Genomic DNA, 20,535 nt, shown 5'->3' with positions numbered 1-20,535 from the left:
CACCAAAGATTAGTATACCACCCCGATCAAGCGGTGCCACGATCGAACCGCGAAAAAAAAATTCCCTCCACCAAAACCGACGGTGGCGCCTCTCACTGCTGGAGTCAGCACTAACAGGATGCGCCTGCTCATTAAAAAATTTAGCTTGAGGAACGGCGGAATATTAATGTCCGGCCGGGGGGGGGGGGGAGATACCGAAGGAGGCGCAACTAGCGGTCAGTGCGGTAAGCGAACCCGTTCGCCACTCCTGTCAGTCGATTTTATGTTGTTCTCTTGATGAAACATGTCATTGAGAGTTGGAGCAAGGGTTGAAATAAGTGGGAAGGACTGCCAGGGTGAAATTGCCTGGATCGGACATCCATCCTTTGCGGCTGGCAAATGGATTGGGGTTATTCTGGATGAGCCGAAGGGGAAGAACAATGGGACGATCAAAGACAAATCGTACTTTCAGGTTAGTAATTTGACAGATGGTTTTTTTTTATTTCTGAACCATTGCGTTGTCCATTAATTTATTTGATCAATCTTTCATTCACTTTAAATTTGTCGCAGTGTGCAGAGAATCATGGAATGTTCGTACGCCAGAGCCAGGTGGTGCTTTTGGACAGCGCTGGGAACAGGCAGGATCCAACAAGCCCCAGCTCGGCTGGAAGTGCTGCAACCACTCCTGATGATGGGGCCGCCAGGGCCCGAAGTCGACTCAACAGGTAAGTCTCAATTTAAAATTTGTGTAACAGCAATTTTCGATATGAATTCTAGTTTGTTCAATTTATAGTACATTCATATTATCAGTCTGTCTTATCATCCAAAATTTATTCCTCAAGATCTTCCATCTTAGTTCTTGAATCAATACATGAAGGAAAAAGTGACTAGATTATAATTATTGTAATAAGAACTACTGGTTCATTTTTGTATGAACGGAGTGATATTTGCATTTGGTCAACGGAGACCTGTTTCACCTTATCGCTCTCTAACTAAAAAAAGGAATAATTTTCCTTTGAAAAACTTATTTTGTTCATCTACGGAAATTTAAAGAGCCCGTTCATTTCACCGTGCATATTATTCGTTAGAAAGGCAATTATAATAGCTAGATCTCTCTAAATGATGTCTTAACCTCTGTCATTTCATGCTAGCACAAGCATCCGCAGGAGAAACGAGCCCACCGCGTAAGTTCCTCGTCGTCTCATACTTTAAAAACAGAGGATGAAGTTTTGCTCCCAGTTATCCCAATTACAAATATTGGTTATGATTTTTTTACTTTGAGATTCAGTTGTGAGTGGATGAAGCGAGATCTGGACATTTGATAAATAGTATTTTTCCATGTCGGTAACTTCTACAGATTCCATGCCACCTCACAACTGAAATCTCCCCTCAATCTGAGAAAAAATCCCAATAATTATATTTACCCCATATGCATGCTGGCTCGTTTTAAGCGTTAGGAGAAAAACATCTCCCGCCCAACCTAGTCGTCAGCATACCGAGAAACTCGCTGGGTAAGGACCAAAATGTGTCATCACCCTCTGCTCAATGTATCATTCTCATTTCTTGCTCCCTACCACAAATTATCACCAGGGCTTCATGTATCACCAAACAGCACCCGTTTCGCTATTGAACCTGACATCCACGTCAATCGATTGATAAATCTAATTATTTTGCAGTTCGAGGCTGTCCTTGGCGGGCAGCAGAACTCAATTGAGCACCCAGAGTATAGAGAACCTTACAGGTTCAATTCACGAGAGGAAAGATGCCATTGAATCTGGAATTCCAGTTCCAACTACTGTAAAACGTGCGTCATTCGTGGAGGTAAATTCAATCATCATAACTCATGTTGTCCTTTGATTTCCCCTATGCACCTTGTTCTGTTCTGTATGTTAAGTACCTTAGACTATGGACTGTTGACGTGACAATATTTTTATTATTATGAAAATAAATCAGTAATTAGGAGATAATTTTTTTTACGAAAAAGAGGAATTTAGTATGGAGAAGAATTTAGTAAATGTCTTGTTTTTTAAAATTGTTTGAGTTACAACCTTGATTTGTGGACTATTAAATCATTAATTGTTAAATGTGGGATTGAATGTACTATACACGTACGTGTTTCAGAGGTCCCCTAGCACGAGCTCGCCTACCGGCAAAAGGGCAAAGGCTCAAGACGATCGCAATAATGTAATTAATTATCATTAATGTTTACTACAGTTACTTAAACCTAATTGTCATTGCTATTAATTATTTATTACCACCAGTGTTTAATCATTTTCCACCCTCGAGGTCTGATTTAACTAATTAACTCATCGAACTCAATCATCGCTAGATTTTTTTTGGAAATTTTTTTCATAAATGTCATGGTTAACACAATCCTCTATTTGTTCCCTTCGACATTCTACATCTCATGTTTATTCTGACTAAATATCTTCCTTTTAAGGCGTATTTATTTATTTTTTTATTGTAGATCTTGTGGACTAACAGGATTACTTAATTGTTTTTGTATGATTAATCACGATTTCTTTGAATTTAGTTTTTAACCCTTTTCTGATAGCTTATTTCTGGTTGAGGACTGCCATTAATGACTAATTGTTTCACTCTATACCCTGACAACTCCATACTGCTCATCTTAGACTTAAGAATAGTTGGATGTTTCTTCAATGTGCCTTAAAATAATTTTCAATGCCAAGATTGAAGGAAAATTCATGAACATACGATTGTTGTGGGAGTTTCGTTCACTCAACTTATCATTATTTTATTGAAAAATAATAGACCGGATTTGTGGAAACTCTGAAGCCACACTTTGTGCCTGGACAAGCTATGGCTGGCTCCATGTCCAGTGCCTCCAATATCGAGGAGAAACTCAGTCATCTTCAGCTTGTTCAGGAGAATGAGAATTTGAAAGCACAGGTAAGAGGGCAGCCCACAGTAAGTTATTATTCAATGATCAATTGTTTTTTACGTTTCATTCGTTTGATTTTTCAGGTCAGTGATTTATCTGAGAAAGTGGAAACACTTAGGGTGAAGAGGATGCAGGACAAGGAACGCATGAAGGATTTCGAGAAGACAAAACTTCAATTTGAACAATTGCTGGAATTCAAGTCGAAGGTTATGGAGAGCCAAGTAAGTAATTTATGTCCCTAGTGCCATCACGATACCAAAGAAACAAACTTTATCCGATAATTATAATAATTTGTAATTTATAATCATAATGATAATACTCAGAAGCAGGGGAGGAAGAATCTGGCCATAGAAATACGGAAGGCCAATAGCTGCATCCCAATGATTTCCCAATGATTTTGTTCACAGGCTAGCCTCCAACGAGAGCTCCAAAGAGCTCGTCAAGAAGCCCGCGAGGCTCAGCACGCGAAGACTGTTTACCAAGAAGAAATGGCAGACCTCTCAGAAACCGTAGAAATGGCAACTCTCGATAAAGAGATGGCCGAAGAAAAAGCAGAGACTCTCCAGATCGAGTTGGAGCAGCTGAAAGAAAAATTGGAGGAGAAAACTCTTGATTTGGAAATCTTGAGAACAGAAATGTCCGAGAGAACTGGTGGTCCAGTATCCTCAGGAGCACCATCGAGTTTCGAAGTAAAACAACTAGAACAGCAGAACACTCGTCTCCGAGATACTTTAGTGAAAATGCGAGATTTGTCAGCCCACGAGAAACACGAGTTCCAGAAGCTCCAGAAGGATTTAGATCAGAAGAAATCGGAAATTCTAGAGCTGGGAAGAACCAAGGAGAAACTATCAGCTAGAGTCGAGGAGATGGAGCATCAGATAGCAGATCTCCAGGAGCAGGTGGACGCAGCACTAGGCGCTGAGGAGATGGTCGAGATGTTAGGTGAGAGAAAGATGGCTCTTGAAGAACGCGTGGCACAACTGGAAGAGGCAGTTTCTGATCTTGAACAGCTCCAGGATATGTCAGATCAATTGGCAGAGTCCTCGAAAGAACTGGAACTGGAATTACGTGAGGAATTGGATATGGCATTGGCAGCATCACGTGACGCCCAGCGCCACAAGGACGCAGCTTTAGAGACATTGGCAGATCGTGAGATGACAATTACAAAATTCCGGGAACTGACAAATCAACTGCAGGAGCAATGCCTCCAGCTCCAAAATCGTGTGCAATTGACAGAATCCTCTCAATCAGGGGGCCCGGACCAGCAACTGGCTGAGATCCTCGATTTCCAGAAGACATTTGCTGAGTCTCGAGCACAAACGAAAGCTGTTGATCTCGAGCTGAGACGTTTAGATGCCGAGGAAGCTAGAAATCACGTTAAATATCTCCTCTCCTTCATGCCTCCAGCCTTCCTAACTCGAGGAAACGATCACGACGCTATCATGACACTTTTACTCATTCCCCGGATGATCCAGAAGACCGAAATAATAATCTCCCAGGTCAGGGATAAATACAATGCAATAGACAAAGTCGATAAGTCTGGATTGTTGAAGGGGCATTCAGTCGCTCAGTATGCGTTTAGAAGTCGTCTTTGTGGCCATATGTACGCTCTCCAGACATCCCTAGGTAGTTTCGAATCCAGTTTGAACGTATGTTCACCGGAGGTTCTTCTCAAGGTGGGTGCAGCCTATCCTGAGATGGCAGCCCAGGAAAAATCCCTGGACTTCTTAATTCAACTCGCCAAAAAGGACCAGCTGGATGAAAATGTACCGATGGATGGCATTGAGAAGTGTTGTACCTACTTCTCCAACATGTACCCAGTAATGTTTGGGGACAATACTTTAGCTAATCAGGCGAAAATGGTGATAAATGGCACGAGGACTCTGGGAAGTCTTTGCAATGCAATTGTCACAGAGGCAACATCAGTCAAAGCTCTTCTTGAAGGAGAGGGTGGGGATATTGGGCTTCTCTGTCAACATATCGAAACCACAGGTGAGGTAATACAGAATAATCTCAACTCAGCACGACGCAGGGTACCTAGGGACCACACGAACACAACCACTACTGGATTGAACCTAGGACTCGACAAAGACTGGCCCGAGCAGTTCGCCAATTGCTACCAGAGCGCAGTCAAGATCACCAAGACCCTGCAGGATCTATTGAAGACAGCTCTTCAAACCATTATCACTAATGGAGATCTAGACACTGGATTGACTGCTGAAAAGCTCAAAGAAATGGCAGCAATGTCCACGGAGAGGATCTACGATACTGAAGATCTTGGTCCAGTGGCCACTGTCAAGGGAAGCTTAACTATTGTCCACCAAATGGCGACAAATTTGGCCCAGAAGATGGCAGAATGCGAGAATGAACTGGCAATCGCTGGCAATACAGCCCAGACAGCTGACGCCAATGCTGATGTCATTTCGCCCATTCAGTTGAGAGCTCAGGTGGTTCGAAAGGAGTCTGAGGAGACGAAGATCCTGGCCAGAAAACTTGAGACGAGAGACGTCGATATTCGGGAAGCTAGACTAGCTCTTCGAGAAAAACAAGAGGAACTATCGGAGATGGTATTGAGAAAAGAACTCGCTGAAAAGAAACTGGCGACCCAACAGCATGATCACGAGATGAATATCGATAAACTGAAGCGAAAACTCGAGGAGGCGCAGAATCAATTGAAACGAAAGGAAAAGGAGTTCGAGGAGACTATGGATCATTTGCAGACGGATATTGATAGTTTGGAATCGGAGAAGGGACAGTTGAAGGAGAAGTTGAAGTCGATTGGCAAGAAGGTGACAACTCCCGTAACTGGAATACCTTCTGGAGCGGAGGGTTCGATGAATGTTTCAGCAGAGAGTGTACCACCAGGAAGTCCACTCGGTTATGACAATAAATTATTGGTGCAGGAGATTGCTGCTTTGAAGGAGGCCCTCAACAATGAGAACAGAATAAAACGTAAATTGCTTTCTGAATCTCTGAGAAATAAGTTAGCATCTCTGGAGCCACTGCCAGTAGTTCCCCCAGTCAAGGTGGACTCTAAAATCCAGGAACTGCAGCAGAAGAGGCTTCAACTGCTGAAGGACGTACAACAGGCGTTGGTTTATCCTGTTGTTCCTGATTTGAGTAGAACTCGGGCTGATAAAGAGCCTCCAGTCTTGGAGAAGGCTACACCTGCTTATGAACTCATCAAGAGGCAGATGACTATGAAGGCGCTGATGGGCAGGGCTGAGGAGCTTTCCAATGAGGTCAGGGAGGCTGCCATCCGCAGGACTTTGGGGGGAAGGGCTCCTGCCAGTTTTGCCGTATTTCCGAATAAAGAAATGTCAGCTGCTATGAAGGAGAGGGACTGCCTGATGGCAGCCAAGATTTGTATTCCCTACGAGGGGCCTTCTGCTGCACACAATATCAACGTTGGCACCGACGAATTACGCAAGATTCACTCGCTTCTGTGTTATTGAGGGAATTAGTGGTGAAGTGGTAAATGATGATTGAGGAATTTCGATTCTCGGAGTTTGTGATCATCCATTTGGAAGAATGCAGCGGTTTTATAGGCAGTCATGGGAGGATTTACTTTTGGCTACGCAATACCAGAGAACTACTTGTCATTATTTGTTTTTCTCTCTTTGAAAAGTTGACTTGTTCGTGAGTTATTGGGATGGTGGCGATCTGATTTGGTTTTGTTATATTTACCACTTCACAACTGGCACAATGCCTATCATAATGTAGTTAAAAGAGAAACCACGTGATGCTTTAACATTAAAGTATTTTAAGACAAATTTTTCTGATATTAATACCTAAGGGGTCATGTATTTATTGCAGCCAGGATAAATCATCATGGCTTTTTAGTTCATTTTTTTACGTTTAGTGCTCTGTTGAGGAATTTTAATGAGTGGTGTAATTAATTTTATGAAGAAAGAAATAAAAATCAATATATATAAAAAAAGAATGGTTTAAAAGCAACTGATTTCGTAAATCGTTTTGAGAGATTTCACAGAATATCTTTACATTGTTTCGCGTGGGAAGAGATCGAAGGTCCATGTCCTCTAGTTTCTTCCAGAAGGAGTCAAGAACAAGGATTATCAGTTGAATATGGCCAACTTCTATTTTGTTTCATTTCACAACTGCAGGACTATCACTTACACTTCGATGGAAACCCGATGAGGTGATTATCTGTCCTCACTTCTTGCAGATCTTGATGCCAGGACTCTTCGGAATGTATTTATTTGCCTGTGTTCAGATACACACATGTGTATCTCGCTTCCGACCGCCACCATTCGCGAAACTCTGGCGCTACAATCGAAACGAACATGGCTGGCGTTGGAGCGAAAAAAGAAGAGGTAGGCAAAAATATCAAGGTTGCCGTGAAAAATACATAAAGTTATTAATTTAACCCTCGTAACCGACATCGCGCCTCATCAGTGGAGACAACTTATTATTTGTTCCTGCGATTGATCGTAAATATCTGTCGATTATATTTAACCGCGCAATTGAGAGGTATATCGAATTGGGAAATCTGGCGGGTTGTGGCGCCCATCATACTCAATGGTAACGATTGTAAATAATCGTTAAAAAATGATAATAGTCATTGACTTGCAAAATTTACAATATTTTCCGGTGTTCTCAGATGTCGGAGGCAACAGTTACCAGTGAGGAATCTGCGTATCGAGCTAAATACTACAAAAGTAAGTCCAACGCCACAAACAATTTTTTTTCCAGCTCCCCACGCGTTCGTTTTTCCAATTTTTCTTATGGTTTTTTGTTGCAGGTGTCACATCGGTGTCAAAACAAGAGGTGTTCTGCTCGTCGTGTGGTAATATTATCAGTAATCACAACTATCATGCGCATCCTATTTTAGAGATTCTACAGTGTCAGGTAAGTCACAATTTGACAAATGAAATGAGGTGCAGTGTTGGCCGGGGATGACTTGTCTCTGACATGAAATCGATTGATTGAGTCATTTTTTTTATTAGAAGAAAGGTTGGAAATAATTCCCATCATTTCAAAACAATGACAACAATATATTTAGCATCGTGAGAATCATTAATGAAGTACAATTTTGTCTGTTTACTTATGAGAAGAAGGAGTCTTAACAAAAGACGAAGATACGACAGTAATGCTTGATATCACAGTAGAAATTTGTCAGCGGATATCGATCTAAATATTAACTTTAAAAAAGGGTACTTTTTTTATGTAACTTCAGGCCTGTAGTGACGTGTTCCGTGGTCTTACGTCTCGTGTGAAGGGCAAAGCTTGGAAAAAGAGATGCCTGATGTGTGGATCTGACCAATGTCAAACCCTATTTCCATGCCCAGTGAAAGATTGTCCGTACTCATTCTGCAAGGTAACTTGAAGAAAACTATAAAATCCTATCAATATTTCCCCATCTAAGAAGAAGTAAAAAAAAGTCTTCACAATCAGAAATATCCATTAAGACGATTGTAAATATTTATTCGTAACAAGCACACTTAATTTTACGTTCAGAACTGCATCAAAAGGAATGCAGCAAGTGCACTTCTGGTGGCAGACATGAAAAACTGGAAGTGCTTCGTCTGCCGAACAAATCCACTATGGGAGGCACGAGGCATCTGCGTCACCCTTATGTCAGCATCCTCCAGGTAAAGAATTGCAGCCCCTACTCTCTCAGTTCCCCTCTATTTTTTTTATTTCATTAGTGTCGGTATTCACGGAATGCAAAACCAACATCAAAAAACAAACATTGAAATTTTCAAATTTCTTTTTTTTCTTCATACCATCTTCCCCATATTTATTTTCTAACACATCCCCGTAGCATTATAAATTACTTTTAAATCTCAACTCTACCGTAGAATTCAAACAGCTCATTTAACAAGCATGTTTGCTGTTGTACGCAAATTAAAAAAATATCGTAATAAATTCTTCATGATCACCTCATCGAGTTCCCAATAGAGAGCCCACCGCAGTGATAAAGAGTGTTTAAAAAAAGAAGTTTGAAAATTCAATGAAACTTCCAATGAGAGACATTGAGCCTCGAATAATCATCCTAAACCGTACCAATGAAACATAAAAAAATAACGAGAAGAACTCTGAAACATGCATGCAAGTAAAAAAAACCCATCAAAGAGTGAAATTTGTTCGATTGGGATACTTGTGTTTCAGAAGGAGGAAAAAACTAAAAACGGTACGTGAAGAATCCTCCGAAGACGACGACTTTGATGATATAAAAACTCAAATGTTGTCTAAAAAGACCTCTAGAGTATCAAGAGTATCAGAGTCCAAATCCTCATCGAATGTTCGAAGAAGAAGACCCTTACGAAATTCCTCAAAGTCAGGGGTGAATGAAATTCATGAAGAAAGTGACAATGATATCGAAATGGTATCGGTAGTAAAGTTGGCGAAGTCGTCTCAACAGAGGACAACGAAAACCTTGAATAGAAAAGACTCCCCGGAAAGGAGTTCCGTCGAGAGGAATACGACTCCAGAGCCATCGGGACATCAGAGCAAATCCGCTTTCCCTATTTCGAGGAGGAAGATTCGAGCAGGATCCACAGACTCGAAGAAGGGCACACAAAAATTCACTCAGCATTTAGAAAAGTTTAAACGACAAAATTCAGACTCGTCATCTGGAAAAGAGTTTACACAAAAGAAAATTATCAGGGAGAGTTACGTTACCCTTCAGAGGCTTTCAACACTCGAACAAGACTTTACTCATTCCCCTGACGAGACTGACAGTCCTCAGGGAATGGTATTATCTAATCAACAGATATTCTCCCTGAAGTGCTCCATCCAGGACTTCATTCACAACCTAAAGTCGGCTTCCAAAAAGATGATTGAGGCTGCTGATTCTCTTCAAAGGCAGTACTCTCAGAAGGAGACGATCAGACCCGCGGAGGCGACCAAGTGGATAGTAGAGTGCAAAAGTACAGTTGCATCCTTCAAAAAAAAGATCGATGACAATGAGCACACCCTTGTCAACAAGTTTGGTAGCTGGTGTAAAAAGACAAAGATCAAAAATATTTTTATCAGTGCTAATGGGATCGATGAATCTGTGACACCATCACGAACTGATCTGCATGATAGAGGGAAGAGGCGAGGCATTGTTCCTTCTTCGAGTGATGATGATGAGAAGGAAACCACTGATGACAGGAAGACATCATCGATGTCGAAGACTCCGGAAGTGTCGGATTGTGAAAGTGCTGAGATATTTACTCAGGATGAAGAGGCTCACAGTAGTAAGACTAAGAGTAAAAGCAGAAGGCAGAGTAGGACTGATAAAATTCTTTCGCCAGTTGATGAAGAGATGAATGGAGATACGAGTGATGCCGAGCATCGGGAATCCTCATTACGTTCTTCTTCAGTGGTTTCAGACGTTATCGTTGAGGCTAATAGCAGTAAGATAACGGGAACTGATGCCGAAAAGTCTTCCAATGATGACATGTTCGCCGATTCAGAGGACGAGAGGAAAAGCCGTAAGACGGAGAGACAAGGTAAGACAGAAAAAATTAGACAGCAAGAGGAATTGAGTGATTCTGCCAATGCACAGGAAGAGGTCTTCGTCCCAGGCCCGAAGTGCAGCAAAAAATCAAGGAAGAGCATAGAAAAGGTGGGAAGTATCACATCTCGTGAAAAATCATCAGATTCCTTGCTGCTCTGTGAAGACGAAAATGACGAGAAGAATAATGATAAAAAGAAGAACAAAAGGGCAACGTTATCCGTAACTGACTCTGAGGATGATCAGAAATCAAAGAGAAAACCCAGAACCAAATCTTTAAAATCATCAGAGGGAAAGAAGAAGACTGAATCTCAGGAAAATAAGGAAAACAGAGGGAAACCACCATCGTTGATGGACTCCGATACTTCAGCAGATGAAGCCAAAAGGAAAAAATCGAAGGCTGTGAGGAATAGAAGCAAAGGCCAATCACGAATTTCCTCCGATAACGAAAAAATAAGCCGATCTGATAACAAAAAGAAAAAGATGAAGGGATCGACTCCAATCAGCTCAGACGTTGATGCGTCAAACGACGATGGAAAATTGGTTCAACCAGTCGAAGAGAAGTCTGACACTGTGGAAATGACAAATGAACCATCTAGCCACCAACCTGAGTACTCTTCTGAACAAGATCTAAGGATGGATCTGAGTGATACACCTGAGAAGAATGAAAAACCTTCAGCTGTTGGTGAAGATAACAATGCCCATTCAGCTGCAGTCCCAGCAGATGCAAATACCGTAGAAGCAAATAAATCTAAAGACAAAAGTGGAAACGAAGGGAAAAAGAAAAAGAAGAAGTCCCAGGAAAAGAAACCTCTGTCCTCAGGGGTATCTGATGGTGAAATAAACAGATTAGGACTGAGTTCGGACTGTTCGTTTGTCACAATAGAAGAGCCTAGTTCTCCAGGGGATACATCCAGCAAACGCAACGATCCAGTTGCCGAGGCTCCTGACGATACAGAGCTCGCCATTAATACGTCACCAAATTCCATCACATCAGAGATTCCTACAATCGCATTAGACCAATCAGAATCAGGCGAGAAGGATCCAGATGAGGCGGAGAAGCAGGCGAAGGCAAATTTGCTTGAGAGTTCATCTGATTCTGAAGATGAAGATGAAGATGAGATTTCCGAACTATTGGTTGAAAAATCCAAGGAGCGTTTAAAAGAATCTGAATCTAAAGAGGATAGTGGCACTGAAAAACCACCTGAAGAGTCAGAGGTGGATGATAAATCTAAGAGGAAAGATTCTGCCAAACTTGCTACTCATGATGATGTAGCTATGGAAGTTGTGAACGAGCGGGCTGGTTCATCAAACGAGGACGAAGTTGTTGCATTAGATAAAGCTGAGAAATCCATTGAGGAACGGCCGTCGGATTGTGAACGAAAAGCCAAGGAAGCCCTATTGAACTCAGATTCATCGTCAGACGATGATCAGACGGAGGAATCACCGGAAAAATCATCGTCAACGGGAGTACAAATTGAGGAGACGACGAAAGACTCACTTCTTGAGCCAGACACTTCTTCAGATAAAATATCAGATGATACTGCTTCCAAGGGGCAGAAGAAGGAAGCTTTGGCTTCAAGTCTCCCTGTGAATGGTCCAGGCACTTCCAACACGAAGGAAACTGATGAGATTTCACAGAAATCGGGAGATGAGGTAGAACATTCTGATAAAAACTCTGATGGACCCAAGGAGAACGAAAAATCACAATCAGGTTCTTCGATAGCCGGAAAACCATTAGATCCCAAACTCAGTTCCGAATCAAAAAAATTAGGTAATAATACAATGAGAGATATTATGGAGGAAATGGAAATATTGTCAGATCAGGAAGATGCGGAGGGAGATAGTAAGGAGCTGAAACTTCCTCTGAAGAAGCCAGCACATGCCAAGGATGAAGATTCCGATAGTACGGCCTCCTCAACTCCACGGGTGAAAAAAAGAAAGCTCAGTATAAGAAATTCAGAATTTTATAAAAACGATAAAAAACTCAGGATGAAATGCTCGGTGGTGGTGAACAGGCTCTCGAACAGTATTCTCAGGCGTCATGCAAGGGCATTGAAAAAATCTAAAGAGTATCTTGAGGATAAAAAATTCAAAAGGTATTTTTAATTCATTTTTTGTTATGTTTTGTTGGCTTGTATCGTTTATTCGTAACATTTTCCCAAATAAAAAGGTTTAGTTGTGTTAAGTGAAAAGCATTAATGACCCTCTTGGTATTCCTCAAGGGATAGGAAGGTAAAACGAAGCATTTCCTCGAATTGAAGGGTTTTTTCCGATTTCGAAGTGTATCGTTTGATCTTGAGATGATAATATTTTTCTCCGCAGTTCATCTTAAAGGAGAGGAATATACATTTGATGCTCCTCCAATCACATCATCCTCCAGAAAACATTAAAACAAAAAAAATCCCATTCCGTTTCAGCTTAACAGCTCTAGATGGCCTGGAGAGGAGCCGTAAGCGGCAGAAGGGGAATACCTCGGATGTTTCAGACACATCGATCATAAGATCAAAAAAGAAGACGCTTAAAGAGGCTGAAGATACCCTCGTGGATCATCTCAACGTGAACGGAGAGAAAATTAACCCTGATGACAGTTCCAGCAGTGACCAGGACACTGAGAATCACGAAAAATCACAGCCATCTGGCGATCTACAATATAACGCTGAGCGGCTTGCCAAGAGCACCCTGATGGAGTCGTCGGACGATGATAAGGCCGCGGAATTGTCCTCAGACGATGAATCAGTCAAAGAAAGCACGCAAAAATCAGACCAATCGAAGGAGAAGCCTTCCACAAGTGCGAGTACCTCCTCGAAGTCCAGCAAAGCAGATTGGAAAAAGAGTAAACTCTTAACGATGAAACTATCCTCATCAGACGAGGACGAAAAATCCCGGAAGTTCGACAAGAAAGTTCAGAGGCTCTCCCAGAAGGACTCTGACAATTCAGACTTTCAGGATGACACCAAGAAGAAGAAGAAAGTGAGGAGACGCCGTTTAAATTCGGACTCTGATGTAAAATTGACCGACGAGGAGCCCTCGAATGATTCCGATGGCCCCATAAAGTCCTCAAAAGCCGAAAAGAAAGGGAAGAAACGATCGAAGAAGACGGACAACTCCTCTGATTCCAGTGAATCATTAAAGAGCAAACGACCAAAGCCCAAAAGACGTAGAGTTCGAACAGCTGGGACTGATAGTGACAGTGATGCTGAGGATATTCCTAACTCCCAAGGATCCCCTAATAAGTCAGGAAGAAAAAACATCAGGAGAGTTATTAAGGACACGAAGGTAGCTGATGACACTAAGCAGGCTGCCAAGCAGGAGGAGGAGCGGCTCAAGAGAATGGCAGAGCGTCAGAAGCTTTATAATGAGATGTACGAGGCTAGACTCGCTGGTGAGGAGAAGGTTGACAAGCTGATTCTGGACTTCGATGAGGAATCCAAGGAGATACTCCTCAGTGTGAACGAGGGATTGGTCAAGAGGCTGAAGCCTCACCAAGCCCAGGGAATTAAATTCATGTGGGACGCTTGCTTCGAGTCACTGGAACGAGCTAAATCCACTTCAGGGTCTGGTTGTATCCTCGCACATTGCATGGGTCTGGGAAAATCCTTTCAGGCTGTGACATTGACTCATACCGTTCTGGTAAATTCTGAAAAGACTGGTGTTCGTACTGTTCTGGTTGTGTGCCCCTTGAGTACAGTATTGAATTGGGTGAATGAGTTTAAGATTTGGCTGAATGAGGTGAACGATGGGGACGACGTGGAAGTATACGAATTAACCAAGTTCAAGCAGAACAATGAAAGAAGATTTCAGCTTGAACGTTGGCAGAGAACTGGCGGGGTCATTATTCTTGGCTACGAAATGTACAGAAATCTGTCGAACCCACCGAAAAAAGTAAACAAGAAAGTGAGGGAATCATTTTTCAAATGTCTGGTTGAACCAGGACCTGATTTAGTTATCTGTGATGAGGGGCACTTGTTGAAGAGTGAAACTACAGCGCTCAGCAAGGCAATGAGTAAAATAAAGACGCTTAGGAGAATAGTATTGACAGGTACACCGCTCCAGAATAATCTTACAGAGTATCACTGCATGGTGCAGTTCGTTAAGCCTAATTTACTCGGTACTAAGAAGGAATTTTTGAATAGGTTCGTTAATCCCATTCAGAATGGGCAGTTTGATAATTCCACTGAATACGACGTTAAATTGATGAAAAAGAGGGCTCATGTACTTCATAAAATGTTGGAGGGCAGTGTCCAGCGGTTTGACTACTCAGTACTGACTCCGTTCTTACCCCCTAAACAGGAATACGTGATATTTGTCGAGCTGTCAGATATTCAAATTAAATTGTATCAGTATTACATTGATAATCTAGCCAGGAAACACAGAGGAGTTGGTGGATCACTATTCGCTGATTTTCAAGCACTTCAACGCATCTGGACCCATCCAATCGCCATTAAACTCAATGCTGACAAGGCTGCTGAGAAGAAAACACGTGAGCTCAGTGACTCAGAGGGTTCGCTGAGGGATTTCATTGACGATAACAGTGATGAAGACAGCAGTGATAGCATTAGTACCATTGGATCGGCTGATAGTTCAAAGAGTAAAAAGAGTGATGTTGTTGTTAAACGTCATACCAGGGGTAATCCTGACGAGGATGAAGTGGTGATTGAGGAACCGCCACAGGAGCAGGAGTGGTGGACCCAGTTTGTCCAGGAAGAGCATTTTGAAGACATCAGAATATCAGCAAAACTACGGATTCTGTTTGAGATCCTCAAGGAGAGTGAGAACATCGGTGATAAAGTTCTTGTCTTCTCTCAATCCCTGTACTCACTCACCCTGATCGAAAGATTTTTAGCTATGATTGACGATGCGACACACAATAATTCTGACAAACCTTCGGAATTGTTTGACAACCACACTGGCAGTTGGTCCCTGGGACTGGACTACTTTAGACTCGATGGACAAACGACAACCGAAAACAGAAGTCTCTGGTGTAAAATATTCAACAGGCCAACCAATACAAGAGCAAGATTATTCCTCATATCAACGAGAGCAGGTGGTCTTGGTATCAATTTGACAGCGGCCAACAGAGTTGTCATTTTCGACGCTAGCTGGAATCCATCACACGACGTTCAGAGTATATTCAGAATATACAGATTTGGACAGAAGAAACCGTGTTATGTTTACAGGCTCCTGGCTGCGGGCACGATGGAGGAGAAAATTTACAACAGACAGGTGACGAAATTATCTCTGTCCTGTCGAGTTGTTGATGAACAGCAGATCGAGAGGCACTACACCCATTCTGATCTAGCTGAGTTGTATACACTAGACTCCCCTCCGGAGAGACCGGAGATCATTGGTTGTCCGAAGGATCGACTTCTTGCTGAGATATTCTCCAAGTACAAAGATATTGTTATTAACTTCCACGAACACGACTCCTTGCTGGAGAATAAAGCGGATGAAGAATTGGATGAGGAGGAGAGAAAGCAAGCATGGCTTGAGTACGAACAGGAGAAGGCTGGAAAGCCACCAGCGCATCAAATGATGAACATGGGCTTCAATTACCAAGATCAGATGGCTCAGTACAATCAACAGGTTGTCAATACACTCGCCAATGGCAACAATATGCACATGGAACTCCTGAATCTTCAGAAATTGTATGCTAAAGACTTTCCCAACATGAGTCCTGAACAACAAAAAATGATGGCGACCAAGGCACTGATGGATATGTACAATTACATGGAGACTCAAGCAGTTCTTTCCAGTAGGGTGGCACCTCAACTCATGGGGACGCCTACACCGAGCTATTCCAATCCTACTAATACTCTGGCTAATCAGCTAGCTCAGGAGGCGTACACCAGGCACCACCAGCAGGCCAAACAAATGACAGCTTATCAGAAGCAGCTGCTTTATGCTCAACAGTTTGGAAATTTTAAAAGTATAGCTGGAGGGCTTCAGATAACTCCACAAAATTCTAATATGTATGGACAACAAACGGCCATGGCGGGTATGGCCGCTGCTTCCAGTGATGGTGATGTTATTGAGGTAAGCAATAATGATTGAACTTTTTTAAAAATATTAGCAAGTCCTAATCTTAGAACAATAGTTTTGCAATCGACCATTTGAGAGTTTCGAGGAAATAAATGTTTGATAATGATTTATTTACTTAATTTGTACAACCATTGTTTTTTAGGTAATTCCCAATCCAACACCATCCAACAGCACAGCCCAGTCATCATCAGCTCAAAACAAACCCTCGAAGTATCAAGAAGAGTAATCAAGAGCTGACACGACACTAATGATAAAATAAATTACAATTCAAAGAACTGCGGAGGTAATGAACAATTCTCCCCCATAAGTTTCCTCCGACTTTTCTCATTTAAAAATATGTCCTAATGAAGGTTTAACTGTGACAGAAGATTAGATCAACTGAGGAATATTTTTTTTGTTTTGGAAGTAATGGAGAACCTGTAGAACTCGGATTTTTTTGTAAGTGCTTAATTTTAATTACCATAGTTTTTTCATTATCATTATTTTTATCGTAAATATAATAAAATAAAAGAGTTATCGTTTGCCTAATTGGAAATAATTTCGAGGCAAACTTCGTCTCCATCCACTCTTCAATAATTTCTTCAATTTAATTCTAGTTTTTCTATAATCAGTATTATTTGCTTGATTTATCATCTCGTGAGGATCTTTCGTGTGATCATAAAGCTCATCGGCAATAAATTTATTCCAATCACTCGTCATTCTCAGAACATCAAATTTAACCCATGCTGTGTAACGGTAGTGTTTTGTACGTAATGTGTAGCCCATTATCTTGATTTGATGAAGACGTGGCTCATCGCTGTTTGGTGACCACGTAGGTGATACACCAGGGCGTGGATATTGACTGAATCCACCTCTTTTCCAATTTATTATCTTCAATAAATCATAAAACATTCACTATCATCAACATCGCCTGTATAATTATCAAAGACGTAAATTCATCACGATTATTTAGTTATCAATTTGAGGAGTACCTTATTTTGAGAAACGGCGTTGCAAACGGGAACGAAACTGATTCCCTCGCTGCAAACTATTCCAGAATGATTTTTGGGACATAGTTTTATGGGATTGCCAGATAACTCAGCGATTGTGGGAAATAAATCCACTAGTTCAACTATTGCGTTGGATTTTAGATTAATCCGTTGGTGACTATTGGGGAGGGAGACGATCAGGGGGACTCGGACAGCTACTTCGAAGTTACTGTATTTTCCCCATTGAGAGTGCTCCCCTAGAGACCACCCTGGAAGTTCGATCTTGCTGATCTTAAGAAACTCACCACGAAACATCTCAACCATTTCTTGTCAAAGAATTTGTCAACCGGATAATCAATAGCGCAAAATCTCTCACCGTGATCAGATGTTAATATAACAACCGTATTCTTATCCAGTCCCAATTTCTTCGTCTCGCTCATCAATCCCCCGATCAACTCATCTATGTACGAAACGGCTGAATAATACGACTGCAATATTTTCTTTCCAAAATTTTCTGGTATTTTCTCCCAGGGAAATGTCAAATTCAACTTCTCCACGTCTTCGCGCTTTCGTAGGTCAGTCCAGGGGTTGTACGCAACGCTGCTGATGTTATCAGGCCAATAATAGTCGTTCAGTGTAAATTTATCCAGGGGATGATAGCCTGCGACGTCGAAAGATAAAAATTTATTCATTTTCTACTGAATATCAAGATGCAAATTATTGTGATGAAATAATTTCTTCGAAAATGAAATCTCCCTTCTTCCTTTACACTTAAATTTCTATTGCGATCGAGAACGAATTTTTGCTATTACTCAAGTATTTTTTGGGATGCTTTAAAGGTATGTGAGGTTTTTCAAAGCCCAGTGCCAAGAAAAATGGTGTCTCCCCATGTGTATTTGTAATGTTATTCTTGTAATTATTCAAAAATTCCTTGGCAGCCTCAAAATTCTCGATATCGGGTAGAGTCCCCCGTGGCATTGACGAAACGTCCACTGGACACACCTAAAAATCCCCGATATTACTTGTAAATAAATCCTGAAAACTTTGTAATGTCTTAAGAAAAAATGAATTCGTTTGAAAACGAGAGGTAAATTACGAGATTGCGTGCGGGTAATCTGTCGTCCTCAGAAGTGCACAAGGGACTGTCTTTGTACCGATTAGTATACGGATGAAAGGCCTCTCGGCTCCAGGAGTACGGGCTGTCGTCCGAATTGTTCGAACTGATTCCTAAATCCATTGTTGTTGTGTCGATATCGAACATATTATTTCAGTATTTGCATATGTTATATTTAAGACTAGATAGTAGTAAATGTAGAAATAATAAAAAAGGGTAATATACTTGGGTTTTTTTTTAATGAAGGGGAATAATGGGGTCACCTGGGTGAAAAACTTTTCCTACAGACATTGTCGTGTAGCCGTGGTCCTTCAGATATTGGGGTAGAGTTGTAAAATTCCCGGTGGTCTCCCTCCAGTAGCTGTAAAAGTCGTAGAGACCGAGTGTGTCCGGCCTGCGGGATGTGAGGAGGGAGTTTCTACTGGGCGCACAGAGCGCTTGCTAGAAATTCAACGAATAGAAAATGAAATTATAAAATCCATAGACAACGGCAAATTAATTTCTAACCTGTGCGTAAGCATTATTAAAAGTAATTCCCTTTCTTGCGAGTTCATCTATGTTCGGGGTGAAGGATTTCCAGTCGGAGTAGCACCCCAGGGCGGGTCGTAAGTCGTCAACGATAATCAAAAGAAAATTCGGGTTTCCCAGGGAAAATTTGAAGACGAGAGTTAGAACGAATTGAATCACTGTTCCTCGCATTTTTGCAGTCAATGGGCGATGATGAGAGAATTGCTGATGAGGAAGTGGTACGTGGGCGTACGCATGCTTCGGGGATAACAGATTCTCGTCTTATTTTTTCTTATTGATTCCGTCATCTAATTATTTTTTTATAAATTGATTTGGCAATCAAAGAAAATCGAAAAATCATTTATTAATTAATTGTCAATATTTACAAGTTCATGAACATCATGTGGAATAACAGCTTAATGCTGTTTTCTTTAATTGTCATACGCATTTCACTATTTTACTCGATTCTGAACAAGAGTCGGTATCGTGCTGGCAGCACTTAGCAGCGAGACGAAAGAACATCTTCTGGATCTCGTCGTTCTTCAGGTGCCTCGGTAATCTCCCGGAGAGCTGCTCATACAGATCACTCGCCTCGTTGATGTCCAACTCGAGGCTCATTTCTGCACCGATGTTAGATTCCTAGATAATATTCAAGTCCCTTCATTTAATTCGATTCTCCCTAAAGGAAGGGCTTTGGATTTTTTTCCCCCATGAAATCCTTTGGTACAGTGCTATGAAACATCACTTGTCAATTGATAATCACCTGGTGAAGAAGACCAATAAATTTCGGCTGTGAGGGAGTATTACTGACGTGCTCATCCAAAACATCTGCACTCTCTGGATTCGGAGGGACCTCAACATGACCGAGCAGAGGGTCCACAGCCAGACCTTCCACTTGTCTTCTCCGAAGACGATGAACAAACTTATCTGCTTCAATGTAAAATAAAATTTCTTGCTGAAAACTTCTTCTGTCTCAATTGTTCTACCTTCAGTGCAATTGACCTGACAAATTCTCATTCACCTGAATAACTTTCAATCGTCGGCCTCTCAAGATCTCGTTTGTTCCTCATGCCCATACCACTGCATGTCCTTATCACAATATCCATGACTTTATTTTTGCATTGATTGCTAGCATCACTCAAACCCGCGAAACCTCCGATAAACCAAAGAGTGAAAATAAAAACAACTGAGTTGGGACAATTATTTTTAAGGAACATCTCGATGTTTTCGAGTGATTCCTCTCCTAAGGTATTTACTTCACCTCGAGAAATACTGAACTACACCTGACGATCAACCTGATGTGCATTGCCGTTTTAAACTTCTTACCTTATCCTTCGAAACGTGTTTGTCACAGTAAATTCGCTTTTTTCGAATGCACACAATTCTATTGGCATTTTGTTTATTTCTGATAGTAGGGGGGTAATCAGACTGATTGGAAAATGTGGAAAGTGCCTTGACACCGTCACTAGTAAGGAATTCATTTTTCATCTTTTTTCTTCAACGGTGATACGGTGGTAAACCAAGTCTTTCATTATTCTCACGATCCAAATTTAGTATT

The 20,535-nt window shown here is 41.4% G+C and overlaps 3 protein-coding genes across 4 annotated transcripts; 1 reads left to right on the top strand and 2 right to left on the bottom strand.

Annotated features, from left to right (window-relative positions):
• Positions 1-215: 215 nt before the first annotated feature.
• Positions 216-16,916, top strand: LOC135163975 (transcriptional regulator ATRX-like). Its single transcript, XM_064123881.1, has 20 exons — positions 216-451; positions 550-704; positions 1,131-1,163; positions 1,431-1,490; positions 1,656-1,800; positions 2,101-2,163; positions 2,752-2,889; positions 2,965-3,102; positions 3,289-6,333; positions 6,605-6,639; positions 6,744-6,772; positions 6,836-6,846; positions 7,081-7,215; positions 7,503-7,560; positions 7,644-7,750; positions 8,079-8,219; positions 8,360-8,493; positions 9,014-12,445; positions 12,767-16,382; positions 16,531-16,916. The coding sequence occupies exons 1-20, from the start codon at positions 284-286 to the stop codon at positions 16,612-16,614; spliced, it is 11,727 nt and encodes a 3,908-aa protein (XP_063979951.1). The 5' UTR covers positions 216-283; the 3' UTR covers positions 16,615-16,916.
• LOC135163425 (iduronate 2-sulfatase) lies at positions 16,820-19,203 on the bottom strand. Its single transcript, XM_064122857.1, has 7 exons — positions 18,978-19,203; positions 18,734-18,911; positions 18,453-18,583; positions 18,169-18,358; positions 17,733-18,017; positions 17,360-17,625; positions 16,820-17,258 (listed from the first exon to the last, which is right to left on the bottom strand). Exons 1-7 carry the CDS (start codon positions 19,167-19,169, stop codon positions 16,902-16,904), a joined length of 1,599 nt encoding a protein of 532 aa, XP_063978927.1. The 5' UTR covers positions 19,170-19,203; the 3' UTR covers positions 16,820-16,901.
• Positions 19,204-19,321: 118 nt separating this feature from the next.
• LOC135163430 (uncharacterized) lies at positions 19,322-20,313 on the bottom strand. Of its 2 annotated transcripts, none has more exons than XM_064122865.1 (3): positions 19,999-20,313; positions 19,741-19,907; positions 19,322-19,616 (listed from the first exon to the last, which is right to left on the bottom strand). In XM_064122865.1, the coding sequence occupies exons 1-3, from the start codon at positions 20,192-20,194 to the stop codon at positions 19,416-19,418; spliced, it is 564 nt and encodes a 187-aa protein (XP_063978935.1). In that variant the 5' UTR covers positions 20,195-20,313; the 3' UTR covers positions 19,322-19,415. The 2 variants fall into 2 exon arrangements, with proteins under 2 accessions (XP_063978935.1, XP_063978936.1); XM_064122866.1 differs by having other exon boundaries at positions 19,741-19,904; positions 19,999-20,295.
• Positions 20,314-20,535: the final 222 nt, after the last annotated feature.

The sequence above is a fragment of the Diachasmimorpha longicaudata genome, chromosome 6 (genome assembly GCF_034640455.1).
Source record: "Diachasmimorpha longicaudata isolate KC_UGA_2023 chromosome 6, iyDiaLong2, whole genome shotgun sequence".
In the NCBI taxonomy this organism is placed as follows: domain Eukaryota; kingdom Metazoa; phylum Arthropoda; class Insecta; order Hymenoptera; family Braconidae; genus Diachasmimorpha; species Diachasmimorpha longicaudata.
Note: the sequence above shows the minus strand (reverse complement) of the source record. Positions and strands in the feature narration are given on the sequence as shown.

Coding starts and splice junctions, on each gene's coding strand:
- LOC135163975 (XM_064123881.1), top strand. CDS start 284: ATGTCATTGAGAGTTGGAGCAAGGGTTGAAATAAGTGGGAAGGACTGC. Junction 7,561..7,643: donor TCGAGCTAAATACTACAAAA/GTAAGTCCAACG, acceptor TTTTTGTTGCAG/GTGTCACATCGGTGTCAAAA. Junction 8,220..8,359: donor GTCCGTACTCATTCTGCAAG/GTAACTTGAAGA, acceptor TTTTACGTTCAG/AACTGCATCAAAAGGAATGC.
- LOC135163425 (XM_064122857.1), bottom strand. CDS start 19,169: ATGCGAGGAACAGTGATTCAATTCGTTCTAACTCTCGTCTTCAAATTT. Junction 18,018..18,168: donor GCATCCCAAAAAATACTTGA/GTAATAGCAAAA, acceptor TCGACGTCGCAG/GCTATCATCCCCTGGATAAA. Junction 17,259..17,359: donor ACGCCGTTTCTCAAAATAAG/GTACTCCTCAAA, acceptor GATTTATTGAAG/ATAATAAATTGGAAAAGAGG.
- LOC135163430 (XM_064122865.1), bottom strand. CDS start 20,194: ATGTTCCTTAAAAATAATTGTCCCAACTCAGTTGTTTTTATTTTCACT. Junction 19,908..19,998: donor GACGATTGAAAGTTATTCAG/GTGAATGAGAAT, acceptor TTTACATTGAAG/CAGATAAGTTTGTTCATCGT. Junction 19,617..19,740: donor TTATTGGTCTTCTTCACCAG/GTGATTATCAAT, acceptor AATATTATCTAG/GAATCTAACATCGGTGCAGA.